The 22,464-nt window shown below is 46.3% G+C and overlaps 1 protein-coding gene across 6 annotated transcripts in view; it reads right to left on the bottom strand.

Moving 5' to 3' along the window:
• Positions 1 to 20,467: 20,467 nt before the first annotated feature.
• Positions 20,468 to 22,464, bottom strand: part of ATP8A1 (ATPase phospholipid transporting 8A1) — a 1,103,292-nt gene continuing 1,101,295 nt past the window's right edge. For all 6 annotated transcript variants that reach the window (XM_078678248.1, XM_078678246.1, XM_078678250.1 and 3 more), the window contains one exon: positions 20,468 to 21,360. In XM_078678248.1, coding sequence (XP_078534374.1) covers positions 21,263 to 21,360 — 98 coding nt within the window. In that variant the 3' untranslated portion in view covers positions 20,468 to 21,262. The remainder of the gene's footprint in view (positions 21,361 to 22,464) is intronic.

The raw sequence follows: 22,464 nt of genomic DNA, 5'->3' as shown, positions 1-22,464 counted from the left end.
TTGTGCTCACACGACTCTTGAGATTGACTCTTGATTAGGGGAGAGCAAAGTTGTCATGTTCTATGGTTGTCAGAAACTAAATCCCTTCTTGTCTAATCAGGGGAGTTAATTCTTTCCTGAACATTCGAGAAAGTTTCTAGCGAACTCTGAGCTAAGCTGGCAAACCCAAAACTTAAGTCTAGTATCGACAGTAGTAGACCTAGTTAACGTCTGGCCTAGGCCTTTACTGCTGTAGGTACTATTCCAATGCGCAGAGCCTATTGGGAAAATAGGAACTACACTACAGGATACACGTAGATGAATGAGCCCTTACACAATGTGATCTTACGTCACCTTTCTGATGAGCAAAAGGTACATCAACGTATCATATTTTCTCACTCTAAATTGTTTGCGAAGAGGAAGCTATTATTCCAGAGTTTAACCAGCATAATTAAGTAGGATTTTTTAACTGGAAATTATGCAGTTTCATGAATTTAGGATATATCAAAGAAAGAGCACAGATAATTTTACTACGATTGACCTCATTCATAAAATTAAGTGCTTATGGGAGGCGTGGAAATGTTAATTGTTGTGAATTTTTTAAATGTTAACAGTGGTGTTTTTGTAATACAAGTGCAGCCTTTTATAACTAAATCAAGTGCCGAATAGTATTTAAAAGTGTAATATTTTTGTAGAAATCAGTTTGCTTAATTACATAGGGTCCAAAACAGACTTTATGAAATAAACAAATAAAATAAGTGCCTACGTCAATAATTTGCCTGAGGCGCCAAAAGTCCTTACACCAGAGCTGCTCTCAGTTAACTCCTATGCACCGAATGACTGACCAATGTGATGACCGTTTTCTTTGAAAGAGACCAGGCTGACTTCAGAGGTGCAGACCCTTTTCCACGCATGTGCTCTCCCCCCATCCCCTCTGCCCCCCGGCCTCCAGGCAGCACTACAGAGGCCCTGTGTCTTCACCTGTAACGTTGGTGTGTGCTGCCACCTCACCGCCCCGCACCGGACCTCCAGACCAGGCTGGTTGCAACTTTGGACTTTATTCCTTTGCCGTGTACGAGTGGTGTTTACGGAGTAAATACTGTGGTGTTTACAACTGTATTTGCAATGTTCTTGCTGGTATCCGGGTCAGGACGGCGATGGCCTGCGAGAAGTTCTGGAGGCTTCGGAGGCCCCGGCCGGCCCGTGCCAGAGATGTGCCGGGCTCGGAGAAGGGTGCTGCCGCCCCATGAACTGATCTATGGCTGTGATCGGATCAGCACCGAACGTTCCACGCTTGTGACGTCCTGAATCAGGAGACTCGGGCAGCGCCTGTCACATGCATCACAGACAAGCTCTCTTTTGTCCGTGGCCTGTCCCCCCAGGGCGTCAGAGACAGTCTGTGATAGAAGCGCTTACACAAACCGAGGGACAACAGACATTTGAGAGCCCCCGGGGCAGGGGCACTCACTCACAGCGTCCGTCCCGCCTGCCTGCCTCCCTCGGGTGTTTCTCGCTCACGCACACGGAAAGAGATTACAAGACGTGCAGGGCGAGTGCCGGTCCGGCGAGAAGGGGGGGGGGTGTGTCTGTGTGTGCGTGCAGGGGGGGGGTAGGGGGCGGCGGCGTGTGTATGCGTGCGTGTCTGTATGTGTGTGTGTGTGCAGGGGGTGGGGGGGCGGCAGCGTATGTACGTGCGCGCTGGCTGTGTGTGTGTGCGCCGTTAGTGCATGCAAGCAAAGCAAAAGCAGGGGCTGTTTGTGCGTCTGCGCAAGCGCGTCTCAGAAGCGCGCTCACACGGACAAATCTGACACTGAAAAAGCACGCGTCCGACTCGTGTCCACATTCAAGTAAGCACAAGAGGTATACTAAAGTATACAAGAGGGTCTCGATGCTCGACCTAAAACGGGGAACTCCTTCTAACAGTTAAGCTATTTAACAAACACTTGAGCAGAATAGGGGCCTCTATATGAACCGAGTGATGAAAATAATATTACAGCGGAAGTCTCCATATTAGTAATAAATAGCAAGCACTGGTGTGTTGCCGCTGAGGATACTCATATAACCAGCCTGTAATTTGAAAGGCATGATATAAGTTTTTACAAGTTCTCCTTTAACCACTGGCCAGTGGATCCTTCAAGCAAGGTCAGGCATAGACCAAATTACCAGCTTGAGCAGAAAGAGCAGACAGGTTGTAACAATCTCCCTTGCCCGAAGATAATCTATATTGAGATATAAGATGCGCACTCCTGCAAAAGACTGTCAGGAATATCATTATATTCCTAAAGGGTTGCTAGTACTCATTTCCCCAAAAGATGCACACACACAAGAAATCCACACTCTTATTTTTAAAGGCTTTATTAAAATAATTCCCCATTTCAATGGAAAATATATTTAAATGTGTAATCAGAGAGGCCTTGTGAACATGGTTTATATAACCAATAAATTACCTTTGTTAACGTCTTATCTGGTAGAGACTCTATCTGGCCGTAGATTCCTTACCTTAGAATATCCTGTGGTGTCAGACTGGATCTGGACATTTTTTGAGCAGTACCCCTGTGGGCAGGTAGGTGGCATCGTTCAGCTCCACGTTGGCACCATCTGCGCCGCAAGTGACGTGCATGGTGCCTATAGAGGTGGAACGCTGATGTCAGTTACTTTTGCGTATTTTCATGCCAGGAGCATTGAACCATGAAGAGAACAGGCCACTGGTGTGGAAAAACTAAGATCCTGAGAAGGGTGTCCCATCTACTACAGTTGGCTTGCACAGAATGGAGGATGGGGGGCAGGGTGGTTAGGAATCTGCCAGATAACGCATAACTGATGGTAAGTAACTTGTTCATCTGATAAGAGACTTCTAGCCACAGATTCCTTACCTTAGTATAGATACCCAAGTAATACCTTCCCTGGAGCTGGAGGTGGGTCCGCAAAGTCAAATTCAAACCAAAAAGTCCTGTGGACAGAATGGGCAAAGTGCCTTTTGTGACAGACCTGACTGTCCATGTTGGTGTCTGAAAGATATCCAGGACAGTAATTCCGTGAGCTATTGCAGTGGCTACAGACTAGCCTCTGGTGAAATAGGCATGCAAAACTGCTGCCAATGCATAGCAGATACTGATGCAGAGCACAATCCATCTTGAGATGGTCTGTTTCTGCACAGCCATCACATTCTTAGCACGTACATCTCACAGAAAAAGTTGTTTGTCCACCTAGGATTCTTTTGTACTGTCTAGGTAGAATGACAACACTCTTTTTGGGTTTATACGGCAGAGCTTCTCCTCTTTTTAAGAGGAATGATGCGGAGCAAAGAAGGTGACAGGGTGATGTTTTGGCCTACATGGAAGGGACTCACAACCTTCAGAATAAAGGCAGCATGCGTCTGGAGGACCAACATGTCTGTGTAGAAGGTGGTGTTTGGAGGGTGTGCCGGGAGCTTCTGTAATCTGCTGACCATCCTGGACGATGGTATAGTTTTGATGTTCAAGAACCTAAGAGGGCAACTGTGCAGGGGCTCAAACGGTGTGCACATCAAGAATGTGTGAATCAGATTCAGATTCCACTGGGGCATGATGGATTGCCTGGAGGGAAAAATGTGCTGCAAGCCTTTGAAAAACCAAGCCACCACATGTGACTTAAATTACAATGGTTGGTCGAGCAATCACCAAAAAGCTGAACTGGCAGGAGGATAAACTTTACCTATGCCCAGAGCCCAGCAGGGCTAAAGAGAGAGCCAATAGAAGAAATTGGGATAGAAGTGCAGAAATAGGATCAATTTGTGAGAATCACACCAGGCCTCAAACGTATCCCAACGGCAGGGGTATGCCGGCTTGATGGAGGGGTGCCTGGCTGCCAGAATAACATCACAGACTTCAGGAGTAAGGTCAAAAGCTGTCAAATGGGGGGCGTGGCTTGCAGCCGAACATGGTGGCAGCCTGAAGGGCAAGCTCAGTTGAAGACGCGGCCTCTCCGAATATCCACACACTAATCCGTGCTCATTACGGTCTCTGTGAGAGGGACCCGAGGCCCAGGACCGGGCGGAACAGACGGCAGCAACTCCGGCCGAAATCCGGCGCCGGATAAAGAAGTTCTGACTGGCGGCGACTGTGGCCTAGAAGGAGGTGTGCAGCCGGGGATTTTCCTGTGCAAGTGCCCGACCGGAAGTGCCGAAGATTCAACCACCCTGGACCGGAAGCACCCGGTCGGCGGACGAAGGGGAGAGGGACATCCGAGACACAGTCGGAAAGACTGACCGGAGTGCTCCGAGCCTGGTAGGAGGCAACTGAGAGGCGAGAAGGAGCTCCGCGGCGCCTGCGTGAACAATCGGAGGCCGGAGAACACTGAAGGCGGGTCTCCGGTTTGAAACCGACCGAGACGTACCCCCGGTGCTGAGATACTCTGGTGCCCGCATTGCGAGGTGAGACAGCGGTGAGCGTAATACACGCACCTGGACCTGAGGGGCTCATAGCGCCTCGCGCCGAGGACCGGGGTGCGGCGTGAAGCCGGGTGGGTCCTTGCTCCCCGAAGTTGCGGGGCCACACGAAGAAACAGCACTCACCGGGACAATTGCGGAGACGTATCCAAGCACGGCGCTGCTGGCCCCTGGATAGTACGGTGGGACCCGGGATGGAGTAGCTGCAGAGGGAGAGTGGAGAAAACAGGGCATAAACGAACACAGTAACTCATGAACGCTCTGGAAAGCTCGGCTGGGCAGCAGATATCGAGGATAGTAATAACGTGGGGCCCTTAACATGACAAGTGGGCGCCCCTCGCACCCTTGGGCTGGCAGTTGCGGGCATCAACCGTAAGACCTGTCGCACATACCGTGGATATACTTGGCGAGAGGAAGAGCCCGGGTGGTGGCGGCACGACGGTGAGCTCAACAGTAAGCTGGTCTCACGCTGACGATCTCTCTGCTCAGGGGCCACCAATTAGCGGCCTGCCAACGCATCGGTGAGCGCAATACTGGCACCCCACGCCCGATTGACGGTGCATTGACCTGTTTCCAAACCAAGTGCCTTAAGGTGCGACAAGAACTGTCCGTGGTACAGAATCCCCGAGTGCCACTCCAGCATCGCACGACGAGACCCACGCTTTTCTAGCCAGTCGGTCCACGGTGTACAGTCTGCAATGGGGTCCAGAACAATCAGCATAGCAGGCAGAGGTGGGAAAGGAGGCACCACGCAAACCCGGATCGATAGGTTTGCCTGTGACAAGAGTGTCTCTCCCTCGGCGGATGGGAGGGCGGGTAAATCAACGGAGACCACGGGCGGAAAGAAGGCGACGCTGGACGATGTGATGCAGGCCCTGGCGCAGGTCCAAGCAACAGTGGGCACAATTTCCACCGAGATCACCCTCATCAGGGGGGACTTCCACAAAATGTCCGAAAAGGTGAGCTCCATGGAGGTGGTTACAAAATCTCTGGTAGGAGACGTCTCAGAGCTTCAAACGGCGATGGAGAAGATGTCGATGGAGAACAAAGTGTTGCGGGACAGACTGGATGATCAGGAAGGGCGCTCTCGGAGGAACAATGTACGGATCCTTGGGGTTCCGGAATCGGAAGGCACAAAAGCAATGGACCTCTACGTAGAGGACTTGATAAGGAACTAACTCAAACCCAGGGGCCTGTCCACCTTCTTTTCCGTTGAGAGAGCGCATCGGGTCCCAGGGGGGAGACCGAAACTTGGCGCTAATCCGCGACCGATCCTGGCTAAACTGTTCAACTTCAGAGATCGGGACGCAATCTTGCAGACGGCCAGAGTGGCTCCGCCGATAAAAATCCAAAACTCAACGGTGGCCTTCTTTCCGGACTATACAGCCGAAGTTGCACGTCGCAGGAGAACGTTTTTGGATGTCAAAAAGGAACTCAGGTCGCGTGAGATTCCGTACTCAATGCTGTTCCGGGCCAGACTGCGTGTAGTGGCAGATAACAAGACTTGGTTTTTTGATACTCCCGAGGTAGCCCGAGACTGGCTGGATGGATGGATGGAGGCCGGCAGGCCAACCGCGCCGATCCCAGAGGACGCACAAGGATCAAAGGGCCGGAAGCTCTCCGAACTCTCAAACATCAGGGCATGAAATGGGGGAACGCTCGCCGGTGAGAAGAACTGAGGCAGAAGATGCTGAGGAGGAACAGTAACGGCCCGGTACGCACAGAACGTTATAATCACTTAATGGACTGCCCTGGACACTGGCTGAGGGATTCTGTAGAGAGGAAGAGAGGCCGTCGTCGGCGGGGAGCCCCTCACCCCAGCGAGCAAGTATCTTTAAGTGTGGGGAGGGGATCAAGCACTCTGCTAAGTTGGGGGGGGCGGGCAGTTCAAGGTCCGTATGGCAGGGAGGCAGAGAGGGGGGTAAGAGGGGAGAGGGTTGTGTTTGTTTTTCAGTGTTGTTTTGGTTCTGTGACTCAGAGTGACATAACATGGCACACAACTCCCGCGGGAGGGGTGCATAGATGTAGAAAGATACCTAAAGGCAGCGTCGGTATACCACACGTTCCTCACACATCTCGGACTACACACCATACACCACACGGAACTGGGTTCCTCTGGTATCACCAGATCCCGTACACATGTGGCTGGGATAGGCTACCACAACTCCTAAATGGCAGATCCACGACAGGCAGCCACGACTAGTGGGATCGATCAGACGGCTCCGGTGACTCCACTGCAGATCATGCCTTGGAATGTTAGGGGACTGGGGGACAAGATCAAGCGGGGACTAGTATTGCAGGGAATCAAAAGGGTGGGGCCTACACTAGTCCTTCTCCAGGAAACGCATCTTATGGGAGCTGCCAGGCAAGCCCTAGACAGGAGGGGATATCGTATGATAGCACACTCGGAGTTCACTTCTGGGTCACGGGGGGTAGGAATCTTACTACGTACGTCCTCACAGTTTATAGTCCAGACTACTAAGGTGGATGATCAGGGCAGATTCGCAGCCGTGCATGGGCAGTGGGAAGGTCGCCAGTTGAATATAGTATCAGTGTACATCTCTCCAGCGTTGCATGCAGTGGCCTTGCCAGACTTGGGGAGGTTCCTGCTGGAGCTACCCGATGGCGATTTGAATATAGGGGGAGACTTTAACGCTGTTCTTCATAACGAGCATGACAGGTTCCCATTTCGGCCACAGCCGCTCGGGGCCTCTCGCTTTGGTAATTTCTTGGAGGCGCAGGGGCTGATTGATATTTGGCGACACCTCCACCCAACCGAGCGGCTGTATACCTACTACTCAGCTACACATGGTAGCCTATCCAGAATGAACTACTTCTTCACCCTGGGCACCGGTCGTCTCACAATAGAAGAGATACGTATCAGGCCGAGAGGCATCTCAGACCATTCACCGCTGACTTTAACCCTATCCAGTCAAGAGAAGACTCGTAGACGTGTGTATCCGATCTACCCAGGGTACCTCAGGGTACCGTCGGTACGCAAACACCTAGCAAAGGCAACGCAACTCTACTTCGCGGAAAACCAGACCTCAGTTGAATCTCCCTCGATACTGTGGGAAGCATACAAGACGGTCCTGAGAGGGCAGGCTATATCTAGTATTACGAATCATAAGCGCACCCAAAGGGAAGAACTAGTGAAGCTCGAGCTGGAACTCGACAGAGCCAATACGGCTCACATGGCGGGCCCCTCAGACGACACACTGCATCTCCTTCAGGTGCGTCAGCAGCTCCATGATAGCCACCTAAGACGCCAGACGATGGCAGATGTGGCGGCAACCGCCCAGCGAGTGTATGACATAGGGGATAAGGCTAGTAAGCTTCTGGCGTGGCTAGAAAAGAAAAAAGGGGGCGGTAGAACTATATTACAATTGAGAGATGCGAATGGTATATTGCACTCGCGTCCGGAAGACATTGTTGACACGTTGGCAGATCACTTCCAAGGAGTGTACTCCCCGACGGTAGAGGTCTCTGAGGAAATGGCAACAGCGGCTCTCCGCGATGTGCCAACACCGACTTTGTCGGCAGAAGCAGTGGGAGAACTAGACGCAGACTTGACGGATGAAGAGATTCAATCGGCCATAAACGCGATACAGTCAGGCAAGGCCCTCGGGACCAATGGGATACCAATTGAATGGTATAAAGCGATGTCTGCATCCCTGTGTGCACCTCTGTTGGCAATGTATGAGGAGAGCCGGGAGGTGGGCATCTTGCCCCCCGATCAGCGGGTGGCAACTATTGTAGTGATCCCGAAACCGGGTAAACCCCCTGACGCATGCACCTCCTATCGGCCGATATCGTTGATAAACGCAGAGGCGAAAATATTGGCGAAGGTGCTGGCGAATAGGTTGCTGCCCCATATGGAGCATCTGATCCAGCCTGACCAATCAGGCTTTATGCCACACAGAAGCACTGCGCTCAATTTACGCAGAGTACATGGGGTACTGGCGCGTGCACTGTTGTTGAAGGAACCAGCGGTCATATTGTCCCTCGACACCAGAATGGCGTTCGACTTGGTTGAGTGGCAGTACCTCCTTGCGGTGCTGACTCACATGGGGTTTGGAGACAAGTTTATCTCATGGGTGAGGATGCTTTACACGAGCCCGACGGCTCGAGTGGTGGCTAATGGACACATCTCCCGTGAAATACCGCTGGCGAGGGGGACCAGGCAGGGATGCCCCCTCTCTCCACTGCTCTTCGCACTGGTCCTGGAAACATTGGCAGTGAAAATTAGGACATCTCCGCTGCTAAGGGGGATCCGCTGGACCGACGCCTGGGAGGACAGAGTCTCCCTATATGCCGATGACATGCTGATTTATCTGACGGACCCGGTGAGGGGAGTCCCCAATCTATTGCAAGTATGTGACTCACATGGGACTGCATCAGGGTATACTATAAACTGGGCAAAGTCGGTCATATTCGGATTAAACAACTCCCCACTGACCCTGCCTGAGAACTGCCCCTTAACGGTGGCGACAACCTCCTTCAAATATTTGGGGTTCTATGTCACCCAGGACGCCGCTGAATTTTTTTAAAGTAACCTGCAACCCCCGCTGACTAGACTGCGGAATGATGTCCAGCATTGGAAAACCCTTCCATTGACACTGCTAGGCAGGGCGGCGTTATTTAAAATGATGGCGCTGCCGCGCTTTCTTTATGTGCTCGAGAATACACCGACCTTAGTACCTCCGGGTTATTTCCGGAAGGTAACCGGAACGTTGACAGGCCTGTTGTGGGGAGAACGACCAGCTCGAATAGCGCATGTCAAACTTAACAGGAGCTGGTACGACGGTGGAATTGCCCTGCCAAATCTCCAACTGTACTACTGGGCAGCACAGCTGAAGATTATTAATCAATGGCTGCATGCTCCACAGGATGACCCGGCGTACCTTGCCAATAGGCACAATTGGGCACACATAGTCTGTTGGAACCTCTATATCACAAGGGAACAGCATCCAAATTAATAGGACCTACCAGGCACACGGTAACACTGTGGCGCCAAGCCCAAGTGAGACTGAAATGGGAGGGAGTCATAACAAAGCTGACACCGTTGTGGGACACAAAGGCCCTGGGACACTTGCGCTACACCAAAGGATTCACCCAATGGGACAATATTGGAATTTCAACGGTGGGGGACATGTGGACAGGGGAGGGAGTGGTCCCATTCACACACCTCCAGCTACACTACAATCTAGGTCCTACGGAAACGTATAGATATGTACAGATCAGGCACGCACTAATGGCGGTTATCCCGGCAAATACCACTCTGCCGGACGCCTCACCACTCGAAGATCGCCTACTCACTGACTTTATGAAGGAGGGCGCTACATCCCTTATGTATCGTAAACTGGTGAATAATTTGCCAGACCCCCTAATTAAGCTGTGTGAAAAATGGGTGGAAGAAATAGGGGACATGGATGACTCAGACTGGAACGCGGCGCTGGCATCCCCGCGTGAAGCAGGTATCTCAGCTAGGTTCCGCCTGGTACAGCTAAAAACTTTACATAGAATATATTACACCAGGACGATGTTGTTAAAACTACACAGAGTGCCGCATCCACTCTGCCTTAGAGGGTGTGGCGTGGAGGGCACATTCCTACACACTTTGGGAATGCCCCACTATGGTACGGTACTGGCAGCAGGTGATGCGCACCATTTCGCAGACATTGGAGGTGTCCCTGACGCCAGACCCACATTTTTGTTTGTTGCACATATGGGGCTCGAATGACTTAACACATCAGGTGAGACTGTGGGTCGTAATAGGCATAATGACAGCCAAGAGAGACATTGCACAGAGGTGGGGGGCGGCAAAACTGCCGACGCTGTCACTGTGGTGCAGGAATATGGATGCGACTAGGATTACGGAGCGGGCAGTGTACCAGATGAGAGCGAATCCCCGCAAATGGAATAAAGTATGGCTGCCATGGAGCACCTACAGGGGCGATCTCTGTGACCCCTTAGAAGAGGAGGATTTAGATAGTTCGGCGGAGGAGTTTGAGGATGCTTAATACATGGGGTTGCATTGTTAGGGTTGGTGGAAGGAGGAGGGAGGGCGGCAGATGGCCCAGTTCTTTCATACAATTCTGGATCCGGATAAGAGGTGTGTATGATTAATGCGAGGGTAACCGAAAATGCCGCAGGGTTTGAAGGTACTTGGACCGTGGCTGTGGTCACTCATTTAAATACTGAGTCATAAGTTAAGTTGTGTTATCAAAAAATACAAAAGCAGGACTACAAATATTTTTGAATATAAGAACGATGCGTAAACATGCCATAACCGTGGGAAGATCCGCTGCCGGACCGTTGGTTGTCGGCTGAGTAGCTGTGTAAGTGGTAAATGGTGAATTATGTATTGGAAGTAGCCAGCCCCAGGGTTGTAGGCAAACTAATGTAGGTTAACAAACTGCCAATAAAGTCTTGCAAAAAAAAAAAAAAAAGCTGTCAAATGTTGGCACTCAATATCCATCAAGGGTGTGCAGGTTCAAATGCAGAACCCTTCCCCTTTGCTATGACAGAAGATCCTCTCTAAGGGGTAACCTGGTCAGTGGATCGACTGTCATGCTCAACAGCACAGGAAAACAGACTCTTTGAGCCCAATCAAGAGCCACAATTATAACTTGGGTCCGGTCATTCCTGATCTTTTTGAGAACTCTGAGCAGGAGTGGTATTGGCGGAAAGGCGTACAGGAGGCCGGAGCTCCACTCAAGACGAAAAGAGCCTCAGAGCGAGAGTTCCCTTGCATACTCCAGTATGCAAAACTGCGCGTTCTCGGCTGAGGTGAACAGATCTAACCAAGCCTCTCCCAACTGCTGAAACAGTCCTTGCACCACCTCCAAATGGAGACGCCAATAGTGATCTGCTAGGCATCTTCTGCGGAGTTCATCCTCCATGCGTTGAGAGAGCCCACGAGGTTTCGGACCATCAGGGAAATGCCCTGGTGTTCCAGCAATGTCAAGAGAGGCATAGCGTCTAGACAAAGAGTCCACAACCCCACCCGTTCTGGTCATTGTAGTACCACATGGCTGTGGTGTTGTCTGTGAACACCTGCACCAGACCTCCACTGATTGAAGGAAGAACGGCCTTCAATGGCAAGCAAATTGCATGAAGCTCCAACAGGTTGATAGAGCTCAGACTTCGCCAGAGATCAGAGTCCTCTGATCTCCACCTCTACCTGATGGCCGCTCCATCCCAGAAGTGACGTATCTGTCACAACAGCCAACTCCGGTTGGGGAAGGGAGAGGGGTCTGCCCTTGACCAAATTGTGTTTCGTCAGCTACCACTGCAGATCTTTTGCAGTTCCCTCCGCGATCTGGACCATGTTGGAGAGATTCCCCTGATGCTTTGTTCACTCAAACTTCAGATCCCACTGCAGAGCCTGCATATGCCAACGGGCATGAGTCTCAAGCAGGATGCAGGAGGCCATTAAGCCTAACAATCTCAGAGAGTTTCTCACCAAATTCCAGGACAGAAGCTGAAACATCAATTATAGTCTGAATATCCTGGGCTCACCACTCGGGAGGATGAGCCTTTAACTGCACTGTGTCCAGAACAGCTAAGACGAATGGGAGCATCTGAGAGGGAGTCAGCTGTGACTTCAGCACATTGATAGTGAACCCCAGTGAATGCAGGAGGTTTGCTGTAGTCTGGAGGTGGGGGATGGTTGCCTGGCGCGAGCCCACTGTAGTGTAGTTCCTATATTCCCAATAAGCTCTGCACATTGGAATAATATATCCTATAGACGTGACGTAGGACTTATGTCTACTAGGTCTCTATCGAATATATTAGACTTAATTGTGAGTGCCAGCTAGCTCAGAGGTCACTAGAAACTTTCTTGAGTTCACAAGAAGGGATTTCGTTTCTGACAACTGCATAAACATGACAACTTTGTTTCCCCAAGATAAAACTGATCTTCAGAGTCGTGGAAACAATAGATAGATATTTTACTCAGTCATTCGTGCATGCTTCGTTTCACCAGAGGTGCAGAGACATAGATAGACAGGCGTTTTCAATAAAAGGTGAACAGTCTTCTTTCTCAAGCTTAAGAAATGAACTGCTACAATCGTAATACTGGTTGCAAAATATAGTGCATACAGTAAAAAGAGTCAAATAAAATAATACTGTAAGAGCATTGTATGGTTCCTAGACCATAGATAAATACATACATAAATAACCGAGGCTAAAAAGTATTCAACTGGTGCTTCTAAAATACGCCTACCCCGATGTACCTAACCTAAGCTTAGTACGAGGTAAGAAGTGAGGTGTAGCATAAATTTTTTATTCTTTGCCAAGAATCTATCCAAGATTTCTCTTAGGGTCTAATCAGCTCCATACCTTGGTTTAGAATGAAGAAGGTCTATCTCAGGACACGATTACCCAACAAACCGTAAGGGTAGCTTGGAAACATTGGAGCTGGATTTCTCGGCAGGAGAAAAGACAGCGTCTCTCTCAGTGCGTCTGCTGGAGGGTCGGCTTCCTTCGGCACTTGCTGTAGCGAGATGCATCGGGCAAGTAGATAGTCGAACTGCTCCAAACCACTGTGTGTTTGCTATGGCAAGTGTGGGCATATTTATACCTTGAAGGGGCCGAGTTTGACGTAAAGGTGGACATAATAACGTCATCAAAGAGTCTCAGTTCTTTGAAAACTCCATGAGTTCTTGTACAAATCAATATTCAAGCAAGGGGAAGTCCCAAACTGCTGAAGCCGAGTTTTCCAAGAAATCGTTGTGGATTTTCGGAACTAGTGGAAGTAGCCCTGCCGTATTTGGACTGCGCGAGCTATGACTAAAGATGGTTATGATTCCTATGCCTATATAAGGATATGGCGATTTATACCTATATAAGGGCATGAATCGGGAAAATTACAGTAGGGTCCTAAAATACTATACAACACCAGCTTCAACATCAAATGATCATTGTGTGGAAACACTGGAAATCAAATTTTCCACAGATGAGCTGCAACAACTATCATAATTTTTGTGAACACCAGAGGAACGCTGGTAAGGCCAAAGGGGAGCACTATAAACTGAAAGCGCTCTTGGCTTGGCCCACCATGAATCACAGTTAATGTTTGACGGCAGGCAGGACTGAGATGTTGAAATATGCGTCCTGCAAATCCAATGCTACCATCCACTTTACAGGGCCAGGGCAGACAAACTTCCATAAGAGTGAGCATCTTGAATTTCTCCTTTTTCAGGAAGAAATTGAGAAGGCGCAGGTCTAGGATAGGATGAAGGCCTCTATCCTTCTTGGGCACCATAAAGTAGCAGGATTAGCAACCACAACCTACTTCTGATGCTGGCACCCTCTTGATGGCTCCCTTGGCCAAGAGAGCCAGCACTTCTTGACGAAGCAAGGAGATGTGGTCCTCCGTCAGCTAGTCTTAAGTGGGTGGCATGGGTGACATAGGTGGAGGAGTAGCCATAAAGGGGAGGGAGTAGCCACAAAGGGGAGAATGTAGCCACGCTCAACTATTTGCAAAACCCAGTGGTCTGATGTTACTGACCACCAGTGGTGCAGGTGAGGTGTATCCCGCCTCCCACTGGATTTCCATGATGGACTGAGGACAAACTAAAGGGTTTTGGTGGCTGCCGAGGGGGTAGTAGACTGACCTGACCTATGGCTGCCTGTCCCACAAAGTTATGGGACTCACATCCTTGAACATGAAAAGACTGGGAAGCCTGTTGGCCGGGAGGGTAAGGACGTGGTTGGAAATCCCTTCTGTGGCCATGAAAGGTGAGGAAGGCAAACTGGGAATAACAAGGGACCATAGTTAAGCCCAAGGACCTGGCCGTAGCTCTGCTGTCTTTAAAGCGCTCCAGCGCTGAGTCAACTTTCTCTCCAAAAAAGTGAGAGCCATCAAAAGGCAAGTCCATAAGCAAGGCTTGGACATCCCCCTGAAAAAACAGGCAAGATGAGCAGGGCCACCAACAATGAAATGGCTCTACCCAGCGAGTTGGTCGTGTTGTCGAGTACACATCATATGGTGAACTTTGCTGCATCCCTCCCATCAGCAATAACTTGGGACAGTATGGCTTGGGCCTGCTCTGCTCTAAAACCATGGGCGGGACTTGTGCAACCGAATCCCAGATTGTATGGGAGTATCAGGCCAAAAGCTGCTTGGTGTTCACCAACTGTAGTTGCGAGGCTGGCGGAAAAGAACATTCTCTTTCTAAAGGTTTTCAGCATTTTGAATTCCCTATCCGGTGGAGCGTTAGGGAACATGCCGGGTTGATCCTAAAAGTGGAGGCTTGGACCACAAAGATCTCTGGGGTGTGGTGCTGGGTAAGGAAATTGGAGTCCCCAGAGCATGGCTATGGCAGCGGGCAATTATCCCATGCACAGGAGCCCCTGTGCAGGGCTTGGGCCAGGCACCAAGTAAGATGTCAGTAAGGGCTTCATTAAATGGGAGTAAAGGTTCAGAGGGGGTGACTCCTGGCCGAAATACCTTTGTCTTGACTGCCACAGAGGGCAGCTGAAGGTTTAAGACCTCAGCTGCCCTACTCACCACCACAGCGAAAGAGACTCCCTCCTCCGTAGCCATGGTAGGAGAAACCAAGGCAGTGTCAGGCAAAGTGTCCTGCCGACTGGCCTCTGCCAGTTCCTCATACCATTTGTTCTCCTCATCTAAGGGATGCTGGTAACCACAAGGGTCCTCAGAACCCTCCCATTCCTCTTCTTCTCCAGGCCTATCAAGAGAAAAAGGCACTGTCTCTCTTCCGGAAAGCATGATTCCGGCCAGCATTGGAACTGGTGTCGGGCGGCGCCTATCTGGCTCCGTGTTGGAGCCGGGAATGAGGATGGGGATGGTGCTGCCGTGGGGCGCAGCACGGGAACAGGCATCGAGGAAGTTCTCAGTCTTGCTGCCTGCCCTGCCTCCTAAACTCGTGGGGCCCATAGGCGCTCCAGATGAGCCGGGTCACTCAAATATGAGGTGCATGGTCTCATCAAATCATTTGAGCTGGGCAAAGGTTGCTCGGGCTCTCGGAAAATCAGGGAAATGCAGAGCGGACCCTGACTCTGGCTCAGCTGAAGCACGAGTTCTGGAGTGCCAATGATCCTGCACCTGGTCAGACATCTTCAATGAGCACGGAGAAGTTGAAGACCTTTTCAACTTCTTGGATTTTTTGTGTCTGTGGGACTTAGCCAATCTTCCTGACAATTTGGAGCACGATGAAGATCAGCTGTGGCTACGTGAATGATCTTGGGACCTTTCACTTGACGAGATCTTGAGCATCGCAGAGTCGTCACGCATAAGGTGGAGAGGGGCTTGAGGAATTGAACCCTAGTGCCTTTAGGTGCATAGCGTGGCAGTCCTCACAGGTCTTGGAGTCGTGATCATGTGCCAAGCACCACAAATGCACCAAGTGGAGGTCTGTCACAGACATATGCCTGTGACAGGCTCCACATGATTTGAAACCGGCCAGTTTCTTGGGTGATATCCTCACTCAAAAGTTGCAAACAAGCCTGTCAAAAAAATTACTGAGGGTAGCTCAGACTAATCAGTGCTGTTTGGCATGGAAAGGAAGAAAATGAGTTAAGTGCACTGGGGTGGCACCTATATAGTTACTGCGCAAGTCACGTTAGGCACAGAGCCGAACGAAGTCACCTACCCGAGTGCAGGAGTACTGCTCAAAAAACTTCTGGATCCAGTCTGACGCCTGGAGATATTTTAAATCACGATGAAGATCAGGTGTGGCTACGTGAATGATCTTGGGACCTTTCACTTGACGAGATCTTGAGCATCGCAGAGTGGTCCCACATAAGGTGGAGAGGGGCTTGAGGAATTGAACCCTAGTGCCTTTAGGTGCATAGCGTGGCAGTCCTCACAGGTCTTGGAGTCGTGATCATGTGCCAAGCACCACAAATGAACCAAGTGGAGGTCTGTCACAGACATATGCCTGTGACAGGCTCCACATGACTTGAAACCGGCCAGTTTCTTGGGTGATATCCTCACTCAAATGTTGCAAACAAGCCTGTCAAAAAAATGACAGAGGGTAGCTCAGACTAATCATTGCTATCTGGCATGGAAAGGAAGAAAATGAGTTAAGTGCACTGGGGTGGCACCTATATAGGTACTGCGCAAGTCACGTTCGGCGCAGAGCCGAACGAAGTCACCTACCCGAGTGCAGGATTACTGCTCAAAAAACCTCTGGATCCAGTCTGACGCCTGGAAATATTTTAAGGGAAGCAATCTGTGGCTTAGATTCTCTATCAGATGATATTTTTCAACCCTATTTTGGGAAAAATGAAATCACTGTGCTTTTCTCTGAATGTTACACTTCATAAATGTATAGCATATGAACTATAAACCCACTATCCAAGAATAATAAAGTTTTGTTTTACTCTAAATGAACATAAATGGAATAGCAAATAGCAGTTATACATTAGGAAATACGCCTCAGGCATCGGTGAGTTTAACCAGAAAATATATATTTTAGGAGGAGTAAGAGGCGTGATTAAGGCAGCCATACAACAAAAATTCTATTTTAACACTTATAGAAGCGGCTTCTGATTTCGCCACTAAGTGGCAGGGCCTCCTGAATTTGATAATGGAAACAACTAGTATGAAATAGAAATACAAACTATTACAATCTTCAGGTCTTTAAAGTTGGTGTTCACACCGAGGCTGAGAGCTTTCACTTACTATAACACACTCTTAAATATGATAGAACTATAATAATATATCACATACACATATGCATTAGTCAACGTTAAAGTTTATTCACCTCTTTTACAGTTAAAGACAAAACATTTTTAATTTGCAGCTCAGAACATGCACATTCACAATAATGCCAAAGAAACAGTACATACCAATGTATACAACTGATTGTGTTACTAAAAATAATTAAAGAAACAGTGCATTGAACATTAAAACAAATCCTGAGAGAAAATATCAAACACGCAGATGTGAAAACTCTCATGCAGCTTTACACTTCCCACAGAAGGCTTAGAAAGAGTAATTTAGGGGGATCTGACAAACGTTATCAAGCTGTTCATTCAAAATCTGTTCTTACAGTGGCCTGTCCAGCATGGTAACTTTATCACTAAACACTGAGCTACTCAAGCATCAAAACCAGGTTTCATCGAGTAAACACAACATTGCTACAACGCGTGATTGCTACTCAAAAACACAAACTTGCATGATACTTAACATTTAACAAACTTGGTCACAGGTTTCAAATGTATGTATATGGAACAAATACCAACTCACAGTACCAAAATGGAATACAGCAGCATCATGTGAATGTAGGATCGCTTTTCTGTCACACCTGCTTGGACTTATGCAGATTAGGAAACAGTGTTATAATGGAGTTGGTTGCCTGATTTGGGCTAACTGCAGTGCATTTGAGCAATGGGCAGCTCCTACAACAGTCTGAAGGTGTTAGTTAGTACATATCTCTGAAAGGAAAGGGAATGGTATAGCTTACTACAGGCACTCTCGAAGCCATATCACATGCTGTCTTCTTCACCGACAATACATAGAAAGAAGATAATAAATCAAAGTGAAAAGTTCCAAACAAAAAAGGGATTCATTCCCATCCCTTTACTTTTACATTACAATTTAAAACTGAGCAGAAAGTATTAAAGATTATTAAAAACGTGACAGCCATGTTTTGGTAAAATAAAAGCTTATAATTCACACAATCCTCTATACTATCTTTATATTTGCAAAGAAGCCTTCACTCCTACAAAACAAGGCAGATGATGTAAGCAAAATCAGAGTTTAATCTAGGAAATGCTAAACAAATATACATTTATACATAGTTAATACTGTGAGTTCTTTTATTTGTATGCAAACCTTTTTTTGGCAGATAACCGAAAATGTAAAAGACAGAAGTAAAATAACATGCCGGGTTTACATATTTTTTTTAAGTGGGTAACAAAGGAATAAAATCCAGGGGTGTTGACTCCACATGTATTCTACATGTTTACTTCCACTAACATATCTTGGCTGCACTATTTGATGTTCAGAGGTTCTTCGGTATAAACCACTGGTTGACAAACACAGCTGTTTGACTGGCATTAACGGTAGGACAAAACATTAAATAATATCACACAAATTCATAACAACATTTAAAAACAAATATAAAGGTCTAAAAGGGCCAATGTTTACCAGCATTTGGAGACTCTGAGCTCAAATTCGGAACTCGCTTGCTTGTCACTTGAATATGTAGTCACATAACCAATACAGGAATTCCGCATTTGAAATGATATCTTTTGACTCAATATGCAAGCAAATATATAGAGGAGCATATTTGTAAAATTATGAACCAAGTAGGCTCAATTTTGTCATTATTAAAATTTCCCTTTTCTTTCTCACTCCATATTAAAATTGAAAATACATTAATTCAATGAGGTACTTTTAGATGAAGAGACTTAATGACAATTCTACCTATCAGCAAATCTATAGGTTAGCATAATATCCAGGCAATAATTTGAAAATATCAATGGCACAAGAGCGCATACATTCCATTAATTTTCACGTAACAGGTTTCATTAGTGAACCTACACTCAATTGAGTTATTTACTTAGAACTCAACATTTTTTAAATGTGTTTTAACATTTTCACACTTAAAGATGCAATGACAGTAGATGTGCATGAAAATGACAGGATATGACATGTTATCAAAACTTTAATAGTGGTTTGACTTATCTACCCGCCATATAGATTAAAGAATTCATCCATTTGATCATTTATGACAGAACTAAGTGAAGTTATAGATTAAGCTGTACTTTAAAAGTTCATTTATACAACTTAATTGCAGACAAAATATCTATTATCCTTTTTTTAAATATGTCTACAGACAAAACTTAGCAACTGATTTGTCATTTAAAAATGAGGCATCTCTGAAATTATATTTTGCTTATAGGTCATGTTCCAAGAAGGTAAGTTGTGTTGGTGTATGAACTGATGATATGACAAGTGCAATAAGCTGCATGTTATAAAAATACTGTATTTTCAAAAAAGCATTTTCAATATACTGAATATTGAGGACACGGGATGTCAAGGATGCCCATACCTATTCCATGTGTTCTAAGTTGGTGGCTTATTAAGTTGTTCATAGTGAATGTAAGGCATGTATGCCTTAACATTCCTGGAGCCTTTCAACATTAAGAGAATAGAAAGTTATTGAAGCAAACCGTTCACTGTAATTCTTACAGAAATGTGTTCACTTCAGCTTTCAGGAACCTGAAAGCTGTCTGCACATACTTATCTGAGGAGGCAGAAATGATGTATTAGTTATTCAGCATGTACATCATTCAACATAATGAAGAGTGCAAAGTCTATGTATTCATTTGGCATTCTTGCTTCACATGTGTGGGCATCTGAAGTGCCTTGGAGGCACTGAGAGGCACCTAGCCAAGTCAAGTGCCTTCTGACTTCCGATAAAAACACAAATGCACAAATGCACATCGTAGCTGTGATCAAGATGAACAAAATCACTCAGAATAATGATATAGCTTTAAACGAATGCAAGTACAGTACAAATCGAAAAAGAAATTCCAGTGCAATTTCACTTAGTACAGGGATGATCTATTTTGATGATGTCATGTCTAAATATGTCAGAGAATATTAGGATCACATTTAGATCTACAAGAAATAATATCCTTCATCTTCATATCTCTCACTAAGTTTCTATGTAGGAATTTAAATGTTCCGCTTTTCAGTTTATTTTTTATAGTATAAGTAAGCATGATTAATGAGATCTGTACACACACCATATATATATATATATATATATATATATATATATATATATATATATATATATATATATATATATACACACACACGTATATTTCTCTCTCTATATATATATATACACACACACATGTATATGTGTATATATATATATATATATATATATATATATATATATATATATATAGAGAGAGAGAGAGAGAGAGAGATAGAGAGAGAGTGAGAGTGAGAGAGAGTGCGAGTGAGTGTGTGGTTGTTGTACACTGGGAAATTGAACTTTCTGAAAATGGAACAATTTACAAATGTGATTTTTTTTTTTACTGAATGAATCACATGAAGTCAACTTACAAACCACAAACATCTTTAACTTCAACAAATGAACATTAAACACAAAGAAAGTATGTACTGTATAAGGCCAAAGGTGCAAAATGTCACACATATTTTAAAAACGGTGCCTTTAAGGCTTCTATAATTAGTCTCACACTGGAACTTTCGCACTGAAAAGCAGGCATAGGGAATCAGACGTATATCTTTACACTTCATTTCTTCTTGAATCTACCTTTGAGCAAGTATAAACAAGTGAAGCATATTTGTTTTATCTCTTTGGCAAACATTTACATGGCTAGTTTGAAACAAACACATATAAATGCTTCATTTTGAAATCTTGTCCAGTGAAATCGTTAACCCCCCAAAAATATTGCTATCTTTGTTGAATTATTTCGTTTACTTCCACTTCAAACATAATAGATTTACAATCCAATTGTTATTTACGATTTGTAAGCAATATTGTTCCATAGTAATCTTACCCATATTAATACACTGAGAACTACGATGTTAGACTATAAATTTCAACTTAGACTGCCTCGTTTCCAGTGGGCTTTCCAGTCATATTCCAAGCCTCAGCTCGGTTCACCAAGATCAAAGTTATGTGTGTTTTATAGAAACTCAAAATGCATGTTACAGCATAGTTGCACAGTGCTTTTATAATCTTAATGCAGGAGACAGAACTTTGCATACAGATCTTCATAAAACCTCTTGATTGAATCTCTATGGCAAGGGCGTTTGAGATCGTTGCAAAGATCCAAACAATTGTCTGTTTGAAGACACTTTTATGGCTCTGTTTCACTGGTAAAAGCACTTCACCATTCATCATGTCTTTCTACTGTGGTGTCGTATGCTCTAATCACTTCAGATTGTGAAACTATTCCGTTCTCATCCTGAGAGAAGGCGTATCCATCTGTAAATAAAAGAAAAGAAAACAATATTTCTGAGTTAATCGTTTTATTAAGAATACAAGATGCTGTGGATTTAAGCAAAAAATGTGCAGCCACATGTTGATCATCTGGGGGTCTATTCAGAGTTGGGCTGGTAGGCAGCTAAATTGCTGGGGCCGAGTTCTGCGGCAGCCGTCCACAACATTAAATGTTACCTGCTTCTCTAGTGCTACATTTGTGATTTAAGTGCTTTCATTGTCGTGGCAGAAGAACGCTTGGCAACAATGTAAGGCAGGGTGGCTGCCATATCATGATAATCTGCTCGCCATTATTTTTGATTTCAAGAAAATAAATGCATGAAGTAGGGTTTTGTTGATCTTAATTCTTTTTTAAAGAAACATCCCTGACGTGTTTTGAGTTTTCTAACATTGTATGGGGGCATATTTCTATTTCCATGCCCACCATGATTTATATAGTCAAGCGGACATGAAAAATATATGATGAAGGACAAACTATAAACAAAGTGTTGTTGATAGTGGCCCTATAGTTAGTAAGTTTCTACTGGTGGAACCAACTATAGCTTTGGTGTCAGAAAAAAAAAACACTTCCTCCCACCTCCAAGTCTTGCAGGGGTATTTGGAGAATTGTGCTGGTGTACCACCCCTACCATTTTTAGGTCTGGGTTACAGAAGGTTTTAGATGGCTTCTGGCAAAACATACTGTTTGCAATAAATAACGTATAGTGAGGATGGGCGGAGTGTCAGCCCCTTGGTAATGATTGGATAGCTTTCCTGTGTATCTTAGTTGTTCACTCTTGATTTGAAGGCCTTCTCCCTATTCTTGTGGCCATCCCACCTGGGAGTATTTCGGGCTCACAGCAATTAGATTCTATGTATTGTATCCTATAACTGCATACTTGAAGGGAATCATGCTCCCCGCATTACTCCCTTTTCCCTATCACACTCCCCACTCCCAACACTATTTGTATTTCTTTTTTTCATCAAGGACCAGGTAGCTGCAAAGTGCTGCCAGGCTGCTTACTGCCTTTGTTGCACTTTGCATGCACTCTTTTTGCACTTCGCATGAACTTATTGTTCACTTTTTATACATTTAAATTTACTTTTCTA

The sequence above is a fragment of the Lissotriton helveticus genome, chromosome 2_2 (assembly GCF_964261635.1).
Source record: "Lissotriton helveticus chromosome 2_2, aLisHel1.1, whole genome shotgun sequence".
NCBI lineage: Eukaryota > Metazoa > Chordata > Amphibia > Caudata > Salamandridae > Lissotriton > Lissotriton helveticus.
Note: the sequence above shows the minus strand (reverse complement) of the source record. Positions and strands in the feature narration are given on the sequence as shown.